This window comes from Trichechus manatus, unplaced genomic scaffold (assembly GCF_000243295.1).
Source record: "Trichechus manatus latirostris isolate Lorelei unplaced genomic scaffold, TriManLat1.0 scaffold00294, whole genome shotgun sequence".
Classification (NCBI taxonomy): domain Eukaryota; kingdom Metazoa; phylum Chordata; class Mammalia; order Sirenia; family Trichechidae; genus Trichechus; species Trichechus manatus.
In genome coordinates this window covers 578589-590620 of record NW_004444230.1, presented here as the reverse complement: position 1 = coordinate 590620, position 12032 = coordinate 578589, and the positions used below count along the sequence as shown (strand labels likewise).

Below are 12032 nucleotides of genomic sequence, written 5' to 3'. Positions count from 1 at the left end.
CTGAGAACTAGGAACACCCCCTCCCAACTTCCTTCCCTCCCTGTCAATAGCATTAGCAGGGACAAAGAGGGAATGCTGGCTCCACATCTTCTCCTAGACTGGGCGCCAGCTCTGCTGGGCACCAGGCCACCTCAGGCTTTCTTACTCAACTACACCTCCCAGCAGGCAAGGTGACCTGGGCACAGGGCATGCTGGGACTTGTAGTTTCCACCTGCCATAGCTGGCTTAGTACTGTTATGGGCACTCTAGGCATTCTGTCCATCCCTCTGCCTCTTATCAGTCACAAGGGTATTGTGGGGCATTTTTCTTGTGAGCATGGGAGGGTCCCAACCTCTCTTAGCACTCCCTCTGATTCCAGTCATACCTTCTGCGCCTCGTTTTGCAATCATCCTCTCCCTGGTTTAGACATCATGTAGCACTCTCAGGTTCTATACTATGTGCCTTACCTCTTCGTCTATCCCCACCCAGCATTTCCCTGCAGCCCCAGTATCAAAAAATTTCAGCTCTGATCTCTCCTCCACAGCCTCCCAGACTCCAAATGGCCGAGCTGGAACCCCTCCTTTCTCTGAGCTCAGACAATGTGGATGGGCTGGAGAAGGATTAGGATGATGGGTGGGTAGGAGTCAGGAAACAGTCCCAGTTGCTGGAAAACAAACCCACATTGTCTCCCTGCCTCACCCCCAGCATCTCTAATTCCCCCGGCCCCACCCCAACCCCTAAAGGCTGAGCTGGCTGGTTTTCCTGGCCACTGGCTTCCTAGATAACGGTCTTTGCCAGCTGAGCTGGAAAGTGAAATGTGCTTAGGAGAGAGCTGCAAACTTCTTGTAGCCAACCCCATCTTCCTAGAGCCCAAAGAAAGGGGAGGTTTATTCCTGGATTCAGGGTAGGGGGCTTCCCAGTCCACAAAGGTACCTGGGAGATCAAACCTCGTTCATTGTGGATTTCCCTCAGGGTGATGGCTTACACTGGACGGGCTGCCTTCTTGGTGGGAGGTCAGGATAGGGGAAGAAGCAATTTAAACTGCATCAAACTTGCCCTCTGTTTTGACCAATGTCCAGTCAGCTGGCTCCGGAGCGGATATACCACTGTGACCTTAGCTTTTCCCCTCAATGACTGGATTTTCTCTTTTCTCCCCCTTTCTAGGCCAGGTTTCCCTCATGACTCAAAACCCTGGAGTGCTGTCTTGGGCCGACTCAGTGTGCCTGTTGCTATAGCAACCACCAACACAATCAGAAAGCACACCCCTCCCCCAACCCTGGGCACACAGGCCAGGCACACTTGTCCCACTCCCACTTCCCTGGCAGAGTTCCTAAGCCAAAGGAGGGGTCGGGGGTGGGAGGGCGGAGGCAAGGAGGGAGGGCCCTGCGGCCCTGTTTGTTCTGTTTTTCCGTTTTTATTAAACAAAACCACCACTCCCAACAGGCTTGTTTTCCAGAATTACCTTTAATGACCCGTTCTGAACAAAAGCATGCACAGCCCCCCTACCCCGCCCTACCCCGCCCCACCCCCCCCCGCCCTGCCTGCCAAGCACACACAGCCTCCCAACCCAGGAAGGATCTAGGGGAGCCCCAGGGAGGTACCCATCTCCTTTCTAAAATCCATCCCACCCCCAGCCATCCTGCAGAAACTTAAGCCCTTCTGGTTTACAAAGAAGATTGTTACAAGATTATAATTTAACTGAGCACCTACTATGTGCCAGGCCCCTGGCCAGGCACTTCACATTTGTCAGGGAGAAGGGACAAGTGCCACATGAGTCTGGGCAGGAGACTCTCTTGACTTAGAGCTAACCTGCTCTGTCCCCGACCACTGCCCAGGAATAGTCAGAGAGGACTTTGGAAAAGTGGGTAACTCAGAGCCCCAGGATCTGCTTAGAGTTCATCAGAAGAGGCTGCAGACTGCGGGAGGTTGAGGGTGGGTAGGAAGGTCTTAAAAACTCAGGGTCTCCATTTCCATTGCCAAGACGAGGGAGTGAGAGACTCCCCCCAAGAAAGGCAAGCAGAAGGGTCTTTCCCTTCTGCTATAGCACACTTTCCCAAGAAGGCAAACATTGATTCTTGCAGGGGAGAAAAAAATTCTTAGATACTATAATGGTGTGTGGCACAGTACGTAAACAGATAAGCAGTATATTCATAGTATTAAAATTTCATGAGGAAGGGGGACAATCAGGAACAAAAATGTCTAGGAAGGCTTCTCTGGGATAATGAAAAAAAAGTTGAGAAACACTGGGCCATAGGGAAGCCAGAGGGTCCCCCCTTCTGGCTTCTCTGTGTTGGCAGCTTTTGGGTGCCCCGCCCAAGGCAGGATCTGGCAAACATAAGGGAACTCTTCGCAAAACATTTTCTAAAAAAACTGGAAAAAATAAGTGTAAATGTTTTCCCCAGCTACAAGGAGGGGGTGGGGAGGGCATAGAATAGACCCCAGGCCTGGGCCTCATGAGGGCCCTCTCCAAAGAGGCTTTGAGCCAAACTGGCCCTTCCCTGCAGAGGAGGCAGGAGGGGGAAGAGAAGGGGCTCAGAAGCCATGGCACAGTTTCATGCAGCTTCATGCAGGGCAGCATTTGGGTGCAGCTCGAGTATGGTGTTTGGAGAGTCTACTGTTAAGACAGAAACCAAGGGAAGGGAAGAAAGGGGGCTCCATCCCTTACCACCCATCCCCACTGCACACACCACAGTCACCTGAACTCTTCATAGCACACGGTGTTTTCACAATACCCAGCGCCCACCCGCAAGGGGCAGTGGCTTGGAGGAGGACGTCAGCCCAGCACTGCCCACCATTAAGTAGTGAACTGCTGGTGGACTGGAGTGACACCACAAGCCCACGGCCCCACTGTCCCAAGAAACCCTACACACTCCCACTAGATGTCGGCTCCTCTGAGGTGGACAGAGGCCCCGGCTCTGGGTAACAGGGCAGTGTCCTAGGCATCTGGTCAAAGGGTGGGAGTTCAGGCATTGTCTCAGGCTTCAGATCAAAGGGCTTAGTCTCAGGCAGAAGGTCAAAAGGCAGGATCTTGGGTGTGGCCAGGTCAGAGGGTGCATTCAGCTTCTTCTTGGGCTAAGATGAGGAAAAGGGGTTTAAATGGGACTTGGGATGGGTGAAAATAGGACGGGCTGAGAGGAAGAGACCTTGGTGGGCATGCAGAGATGGGACTGGTGAGTAAGGAGGGGGAGATGGGGTACTCCATGTATTAGGGTGGAAAAAAAAACACACTTTAGTGTTTCATCAAGAGGGCCCTGCGGCTGAAAGGGGCGGGACAAACCCAAACCCATGAACTAATGAACACAACCTAAACAGTGAACCCACTCCCTTTCTCCCCCTAGAATCTTCCCCAGTGCCATCCTTGAGCTGCCACCTTCTACCCCTCCCCAGCCATGATCTCAGACGGTGCTACTGGGGGGTTTGAGCGGTGGGGGAAGAGGCTGCTGGGGGTGGAGAAGAAGTTTTCTAAGAGACCAGTTGTTGGGCTCTAATTGGAGAGGTGCAGATGAGTAAAAGAAGGCAAACAACTTCACTGTCCTCCCAGTCAGACGCTGGTAATCCCAATTCTCCCTATTCCCCTAGGCAGGGTGGACACTGGGTGCCGCCTCAGATAAGGAGAGGGAGAGGCATGGAAGGGGGACATCCTGGCCATTTCCCTTTGGCCACGTCCCCACCTCCTACCTCCTTTGCCACCCCCTCACCCCACCCACCCAAGATGCACAGGGAGTTCAGGATCAAACACCAAGCTATTTTTACAACAGGTGGGCCTACATCCTAGGGCACCCATTGGTAGCTCCCACCTCTCCCTCCTGAGGGGCTGAGCTGGCACTCTTGTGTTGTACAGTCAGGAGAAGTCAGAGAAGAAGGACAACTGGGGATACTACCAGAATCAGACAGCAACAGAGTTCAGAGTAAGGCCTGCAGCCACAGAAAATCAAAGCAGCAGGCCCCAACCTGCTGTGAGGAGCAGGGGAGGAGGTGAGGAGTGGCAGAGAGGCTGAGAAGAAAGGGAGCCAACATGGCCCTCACCTAGCCAGATGCAGAGTTCATGCCAGGGGGATCAATGGCTGGTCGGGGAGCTCCATCCTTCCACCCCGAGCCCATGCCCTCCCACTGTCATTGGGCCACGTGACACACATTGCCTCTGCTTCAGTGCTCGAGGCTGAGCAGCTAATGGACACTGCTCTTAGCCAACACTACGCACACACTCAGATACACACAGAGCAGACCCAGTGCCAGGACCTTGCAGCTCCCTCCTTGGGAGCATGAAGGAGCCATTCACCCTGATACCTGCTGCAGAGCTGGGGAATGGAAGGAGGAGGTGAACTGCAAATGTGGCAGAAGAAGGAAGATACCTGTGTTCTGGCCCCAGCTTTGACCCCCAATCACTTGAGTGACAATAGGCAAGTGACTTCCCTTCTCTGGGCCTCTGCTTAGCTACAAAATGAAGGAGTTAAAGTTGATTATCTCTAAGACCTCTTACAGTTCAAAAATTCTGACAGACTGATGATACATTAATGATGGTTTTGTTCAAAGAGATGGCACAAACCACCACTCAACTTTGGGGCTGATTGCCTCGCAGTGACACCCCCTCCCCTCTCACTATCAGTTGCCCACTCTGTGCCATCTCCTTACTTTATTGACTTTGATCTTTACAATAGTCCAATTTCTCACACACATGCACACACAACCTGGGAAAGAGGAGGAGGGGGATGGGATGATTTCCTTTAGTCTTGGGAACACCTAAAAACACCCTCCCTGCTTTGGATCCAGTGGCCAAGAAAAACAACCCCAAATCAGCTTTTTGGAGCAAGACAGTGGTAAGCACACTGGCCACTAGCCTTAGGCAGTGAGAGGGGCCAGAGGCCCAAGTTAGGAATATTTTTGGACAGAGGTTTGGGGCTCTTCTGGAACAAGGCAGCCCTGATTCACTGTGAGTCCAGGAAGAAGCTACAGGTTGGGTTAGGAACTGGGGGAGGAGAGGCTAGCAGGCCCCCAGTCCAACCCTGGTGTCCTCCCTTTTAATGCCCACAAGCCACCTAATCCCTTAAATACTTCCTAGTCTTGTCCCCAAGCACTTGGAGCAGGTCTGATGGGTCTTCCCTGCTGGTCCATTTGTGGGTCACTAACTTTGCCTCATCTAAACTGCTCCAGAAAACATTTATTTCCAATCCAATTTATCACCCTTTCTGGATTCTAGAAGAACTCTGATAATGTCTGTCATGGTTTGAATTATGTCCCCCCAAAAATGTGTATATCAGTTTGGCTGGGCCATGATTCCTGGTACTGTGTGATTTTCCTGTATGTTGTAAACCTGCCTTTATGATGTTAATGAGGGAGGATGGGTGGCAGTTGTGTTGGTAAGGTAGGACCTGATCTACAAGACTAGATTGTGTCCTGAGGCAATCTCTTGAGATATAAAAGACAGAAGCGAGCAGTGAGACAGGGGACCTCATACCATCAAGAAAGCAGTGCCAGGAGCAGAGCGCGTCCTTTGGACCGGGGTCCCTGCACCGAGAAGCTCCTGGTCTGGGGGAACACTGATGAGAAGGCCAAGAGAGAGAAAGCCTTCCCCTGGAGCTGACACCTTGAATTTGGACTTTTAGCCTACTTTGACTGTGAGGAAATAAACTTCTCTTCATTAAAACCATCCACTTGTGGTATTTCTGTTGTAGCAGCACTAGATGAATAAGACAATGTCCAGATTGATGCCTAGGAGAATTGGCTGTTTACTGATCTCAGCTCCTCTCCTTTGCATGGTGTTTTGGAGCAGCCACTATCCTGCCCACAGCCTGGCCTGATCCTCCCAGCAGCCCTCAGTCCACTAACCCCTAGTAACTAGAATTCACTTATCTCATTCACCTATGTTACCTGGTAGGATGGAGTGCTAAACCACGAGTTTTTGTTTTGGGGGGACAGAAGAGGGAACACCAGAGAAGGAAAGTGATGCCTTAGAAGTGAGTCAAAGTGAAGACTCTAACATCATGGGATAGGAGTGCTGAATTTATTTTTGGGAGCGTGTGTGTGGAGGTGGGTCAAATGCAAACTTAACCTATGAAAATCTTATGTCAAGGAGTTCCTTGGATCTGGTGTGGGACCACACAAGGAATTCCCTCCTTTCTGGCCCTGGAAAAGCCAGGTACCCTGATCCCACAGCTGGGGCCTTCCTATCCCTTCATCATCCCCCACACCCTGCCCCCATTGCCACATCATTGAGTCCCACATCTCGAGTGGGTGGGAAATACGGCATCCCCTCCCTTGCTCCCACTCAGAAAAGCTCATTCACCCCACCCCCTGGAGGCCCTTCCAAATCAGTCAGTCTCTCTCCTCCTATGCCCGGCCGCCCAAGCATCCTAACCCCTCAGCCTGACTTTACCACAAATGCTGCCGCCCCCAGTCTTCCCTATTAGGCCCGCCAAGTCGCAGAGCTATTTTTACCTCATTCTTTTCCCAGGCCTGCAGACCTCAGGGAGGAGCAGCCTCTGCTCCCTTTCAGCAGCTGAGTATCCCACCCCCTCTCCCCAACCTGGAACATCTGCTCAGCAGCTCAGGGAAGTTCTGCTTCCCTCAGCCCCACCCCTGCTGCTGGAATCTTTTCCTTACCTCTGAGCTCCTCCCAGGTTGGGATCATTTTAGTACTTAGTTATTTCCCCTGTGTTTTGGGGGCTCAGCCCCCAGTTTGAGCCACTTTTTCTGCATCAGCTCTGTGTCCCGCCCCCACCCACTGGCCCTGCTTTAGTACAGGTGCAGTCAAAGTCAAAGCCAGCCTGTGATTAGAACCTTAAACCCCCCTACACACACATACACACAATTTACAGACGGAAATCCCTAGCCTCTGCGCAGACATACCTCGCCCTCCATCCCCGTCCGTCCTTCTCTCAGAAGCTCCATCTTTGCCATAAGAAAGTTTACCTCAAGGCTGAGAACTTTTCCAGGCTCTTAGGTTTAGGACATTTAGAGGGGGAGGGGTCACCCATCCAACCCTTTATGGCAACCCACTACCACACCAGGCTCTGGAGAAAAGATAGAGCTGGCTTGCTGTCCCTGCCCCTGTCTTGTTCTTCCCTTGTTGCCCCCCAGTGCTAGGCAGGGCTCTTTAAAAAGAAACCTCACAAGCCCAGTCCCCCCCTCCCGCCCCCCCAGTTCCTCCAAGCAGCTAGATTCTGAAGGGGAAACAGCTCTGGGAAGCCTTTCTACCAGATACAGTTGTAAGTGGGGTGGGGGCAAAGTTTCTTAAAGGTCAGGTGTCTCTAGGGAGCAGTGGGTAGTGATTGGGGAGGCGGAGTTGCCACTTCTATCTCTGTCCCACCACTACCTCCTCAGACAGGTGCCAGCTCACCCACGTCCCTGTGTCTACTCTCCCCAAACACTTGTCCCAGTACTGCCCCGCCCTGCAGACCTGTGGTGCCTGCATCTCTCTTATCTCCTTCTAGAGAGACCGAGCCAAGGACATCACTGCTAAAGCAGCCCCCAAGCAGTCCTCTGACAGGGCCCCTCACCTAGGGGGCTTGAGAAACCTAGCCCTTCTTTCTTTTCTTTCTATTCCCTTAGGGAGACGAAGGGGGAGGAGAGCACATAGACTAGCCCCCTCCTCATGATTTCCCCTGGGGTAGGAATATGAACCAGGCCTGTGGGAAACAGGGAGGAGGAGAGGGTGGGCACATTCCTGCCCAGCCAAAAATGGTCAAGCCTTCCACTCAGGCCCACCCCGAATGGGATTGGGGAAGAGGAGTGGAGAAGACCAGCAACACTGAGATTCCAGGTTTACTTGAGGTTATGATACAAAAATTACATTTGTATCCAGGTAGGAGGAATGGGAAGAGATGCAAAGGAAGCAACAAGCGACCGAGTGGAGTCCGGGGCAAGCCTGTCTCTTCCCGCCGGCTGCCAGGCGGCGGGAGCCGCTGCAGCGCCGCGGCCTCCGCCTCCACAGGCATGCGGGGTGATTCACTGCACCCAGACCCGGGCGGGAGTTGGCCTCCCCCTCCACGGCCCCTCTTGCACTCCCCACGCCGCGGCCCCCCACCCCACCCCCGCCACCCCGCGTCTGCTCCCAGGAGTCAAGGTGGCAGGCGCGCCGCGGGCTAGTGTGTCCCCAAGGTCCTGAAAGTGTCTGGACGCCAGGGGTCGACTGCACCCCGGGGACGGGGGTGAGCAGCAGAGGCTGATACGGGGTCTGGGGTGGGGGGGCGCTGGCGATCCCGTCCCTCGCCTGGCGCGATCCCCGTGGGTGCGTGCCTGAGCCCTGAATCACTCGCTATATTGGGCGGGACGCTTCGGAGGCCCAGCCCGGGGCAGCACAGCCAGTGTCCGCTTACAGCGGGCCCCAGCGGGCCCCAGGGACCCCTACTTTCCACGAACCTTCCCCCAAGGAGGAAGACGTTTGGTAGAGCCAAGTTGGGGGCGGTCTGCGAGGGGCAGGCAGAGTCGCCGAGTCCAGACCCCTAACTCGGTCCCGCTACAAGTTTCACATCGGAGGGAGAGGGTGGGGTGGGGAGGCGCGGGGTGCAGAGCGCGCTCCCGCAGTCCGCCTCTCCCCCGACCCCACCCAACCCCAGTCGCATTCGCCGGAAGGAGAGTGGGTCTCCGAGCGTCCGGATCAGGTTGGTGGGAGGGTCACGCCGCAGACGGGTCCTCCCGCCCCAAGCCCCGGGCTGGGGACCGCGGGCTGGGCGCGGGAGCTCTGGGCGCGGTCCGTCCCCCAGCTCACCTGGTAGATCATGACTTTAAAGTTGCGGCGCCGCAGCAGCTCGGCCTCGTTGACCTCCAGCTTCTTGATCTGGCCAGCCTGGCGCTCCAAGCTGCCGCGCACAGTCTTCACGTTGACGCTGACCTTGCGCACCTTCTCCAGTAACTTGCTCACGGTGTTGCTGGTGGTGGCGTGTGCCTTGCCCAGCTTGCTCAGCTCGCCCTGGATGCTCTGCACAGCGCCCTCCATCTCCGCCTGCCGCTCCTCCAGCTGGGCCTGGGTCAGCTGGATCTGGTCGACTGCGCCGATGATTTTGTCCAGAAGGCTCAGTACCAGCACGCCGTTCACCTGGTCGGACTTGATCAGTTCTTCAGAGGCGGCCCCCGACGGCTCCTCTGCCTCTGGAGCCCCCACGAGGGAGGGCCCCGGACCCTCGGCGTCGGGGTACCCGGGAAGCGGCTGCTCGATGATATGGAGCTGGGTGTCCTCCATGGCTACCCGAAGCCGCGCGGGGCTTGCCGGGTGGAGCTGGAACAGGAGCGGGAGATCAGGAGGGGAAGAGGAGCGGGAGGAAGGGGAGCGAGCGAGAGTGGAGCGCAGAGGAAACTCGAGCCACGTCAGTGCGCACCGGGACCACCGCCAGAACTATGGGACTGGGGTCTGTGCGCTCTCAGGCCGAACCCCAGAGGCTCGTCGCCCATTGGCTGGCCCCACCCCAGAAAGGGAGGGGCCGGAGCAGAAGGGAAGGCCGACGAGCAGTGGGGAACTTAGCAGGGTCGGAGAATCGAGCGCCCCACCCTTCCCGGGATGGTTGGAATAGTTGGAGCGGGAGACGAAGGCCTCCTCTGGAAGCGGAGGCGGCGGGAGTGGGCCTAAGGCGGAGGAATGTGAGCTGGGGGAGGGAATGGGACCTGAGTATTGCTTCACTTTGATTTCTCGCCTTTTCTACTTCTCCGCAACCCCAACTGGCAACACCACCTCAGCCTTTCAGACTCAAGAGCTGGAAGTCAGGTGGACAGTGAGATCCTGAACTCATATGCAAAATATTGCCTTTGCCTGTGCTCACTTTTTGAGAAGGATCCGTGGCTTCCACGCGCTATTCTAAGGGTCCTCTGACCACCGCCCCTAAAACTTGCCGACCAATGTTCCAAAAGCTTAAGGAGTTGTTTAGGCGAAAGGATGGAAGAGAGAACTTAAGCTAGGATCACCGTTGTGAGGGGCTGCGACGCTCCTCTAGCTTCCTCCTAGAGGGGCCAAAACAGTGGGTAGGATTAAGATGGGCAACAAGCCAGTCTTCTACCCACCTCTCATCTCGCTCTAAAAAACACCTTTCCCCAGGAGCTTCGCTGATACTAACCTGAGAGAGTGGAGTTTGGTAGTCCACCCACCTCTCTAGACCCGGATGAACCAGCGCTAAGCTGCAGAAAGAGATCATGGAATCCCACCCCATCATTTGACAGAGAGTAAAGGAGGACTCAGAGGGCAGTGACTTGCCAGAGGTCACACGCAGGTTAGTGTTAGCACTGGCACTTGGACTCAGGTCTCTAAACTCTTACTGTCTTGCTCTTTCCACCTCAGCCCTCTGTATCTTCCAGTGGGACTGGGAGAGAGGCGAACATGGCTACTCTACAGGTCCCGTTTCCGAGCCTCCTGGCCTGAGGATTAACTGCAAGTATATTTTCACCCAGATAGGTACAAGGGAGCAGGCAGTTCCCAGCTAAGGGAGATCCATTAGCAGAAGAGTTAAAGTCCAAGAGGCTTCCATCCCCAAGCCTTCCTCCGCCCCCTCATTTTGCTTGCTAATACAGCACAGGAGCTGTGAGTTTGTTGGAGCTGTCCCAGCCTCCTTCCCCATAGAAAAGCTGCAAACCTTTTCCCTGGTTAGGAAACCAAGCTTGGGTTTCCCCAGCTGGATGGATGACGGTCTCGGCAAAAGGTCCTCTCTAGTCTAGCACCATTACCAGGAAAAGTGCTCTGTGGGGACTCCAGGATCCATAAATATAATCAGAGAACCCACCAACCCAGAAAGGAGCTCCAGAGCCTAAGGTCTGGGACACTGCCCTCACAATTAGTGGAAAAAAAAATATATATATATATATCCTAACACTTCAATAGCTATTTCCTTAGAAACAAATAGGTTTCTCTTTTGAGGTTCAAGCAGAATGAACTGGTTCACAAAATCATACATTGTATGTACATACAGCTGGTAGAACTGTCAGACTACCAGTTTGTTTTAGAATTTAAGAGAAAACATATTACAGCAATTTAAGTTCCTTCTACTGAGGATTGACAAGGCTTTCAGGAAAAAAGGAGTGACAGTAGAGAACCTTACTGGACTTTCATAGGTTCTTACTTTAAAAAAAAAAAAAAAAGATTATTTTAGCAGATGATACACAAGGCACACACAGCAAATAACACAAAAACGAATATAGTGGGAAAAAAATTTTCTGTCTACTCCTGTGCCCAGAAACTAGTTTCCCTCTCAGGAGGCAACAGTTGATACCGTTTTCTTGTGCAAGCATCTATAGACAGTATCTGCACGTAAACTCAAATGTATATATTGCTCTGTACCTTGCTGTCTTTCATTTATTAATATATATTGGAGATTGTTCTGTATCATTGCATGTAGAACTGCCTCATATTCCAGTGTATGGATGTACTGTACTTATTTAACCAGTTCGCTATCAATGGGCATTTACACATTACAATTTAAACCTCATATTTTGGTGAAAACCCTGAAGAGAAGTTTTCGTGGTTGCTTTGTTTTTTGGTAGTTGCATGCTTGCTAAGAGGAATTACGTGCACACCATCAGGAAAGTAATTCTATTCCCCTCTTCGAAAAGGAATGCCAGTGTTTGTGGATGAATCAAGTTATGTCCCAGGGATAGGCCAGTGAAAACATCCCTGACTCACTCGGTGCCTCCTTAACGGAGAATTTTGCAGAAAGGGCCTACCCCTGCATACCGATGTCCAAGAAATATCTGCATCAACAAGTTTCTCTGACATTCCTCTTCATACCAAATGCTAGCTCAGCCCAACCAGGGGCAGGCAGAGCCAGCGGTACACTAGCTTTACCAACACTGATACCCAGAACTGGAGCAGAACAATTTTTTCTGGAGCACTTCACTCTGTTTCAGGGAAAATAAGCAGTTTCTTTTTATTTGTAATTGCATTCAGCAAGCCATTTCTTGCATTCAGGGTTCAGGCTTTGCATTTTCCATTGCTCACTGTGTTTGCTGAAAGGCACACTGCTCCATTGTGTGCTTTCAGCCACTCAGGCAGAGTCTGTTAAAGGGATAGAGAGGCCAAAGCAAACAACCGCTTTGGCCCAGAAAAAGAACACCAGGATGCAACCATGTCAGCAGCT

General features: G+C 53.2%; 1 protein-coding gene across 1 annotated transcript in view; it reads right to left on the bottom strand.

Annotated features, from left to right (window-relative positions):
• The window catches only part of CAVIN1 (caveolae associated protein 1), an 11575-nt gene extending 2418 nt beyond the window's left edge, over positions 1-9157 (bottom strand). The window contains exon 1 of the mRNA XM_004390296.2: positions 8687-9157. Within this exon, the coding sequence (XP_004390353.1) occupies positions 8687-9157 (471 nt within the window). The remainder of the gene's footprint in view (positions 1-8686) is intronic.
• Positions 9158-12032: the final 2875 nt, after the last annotated feature.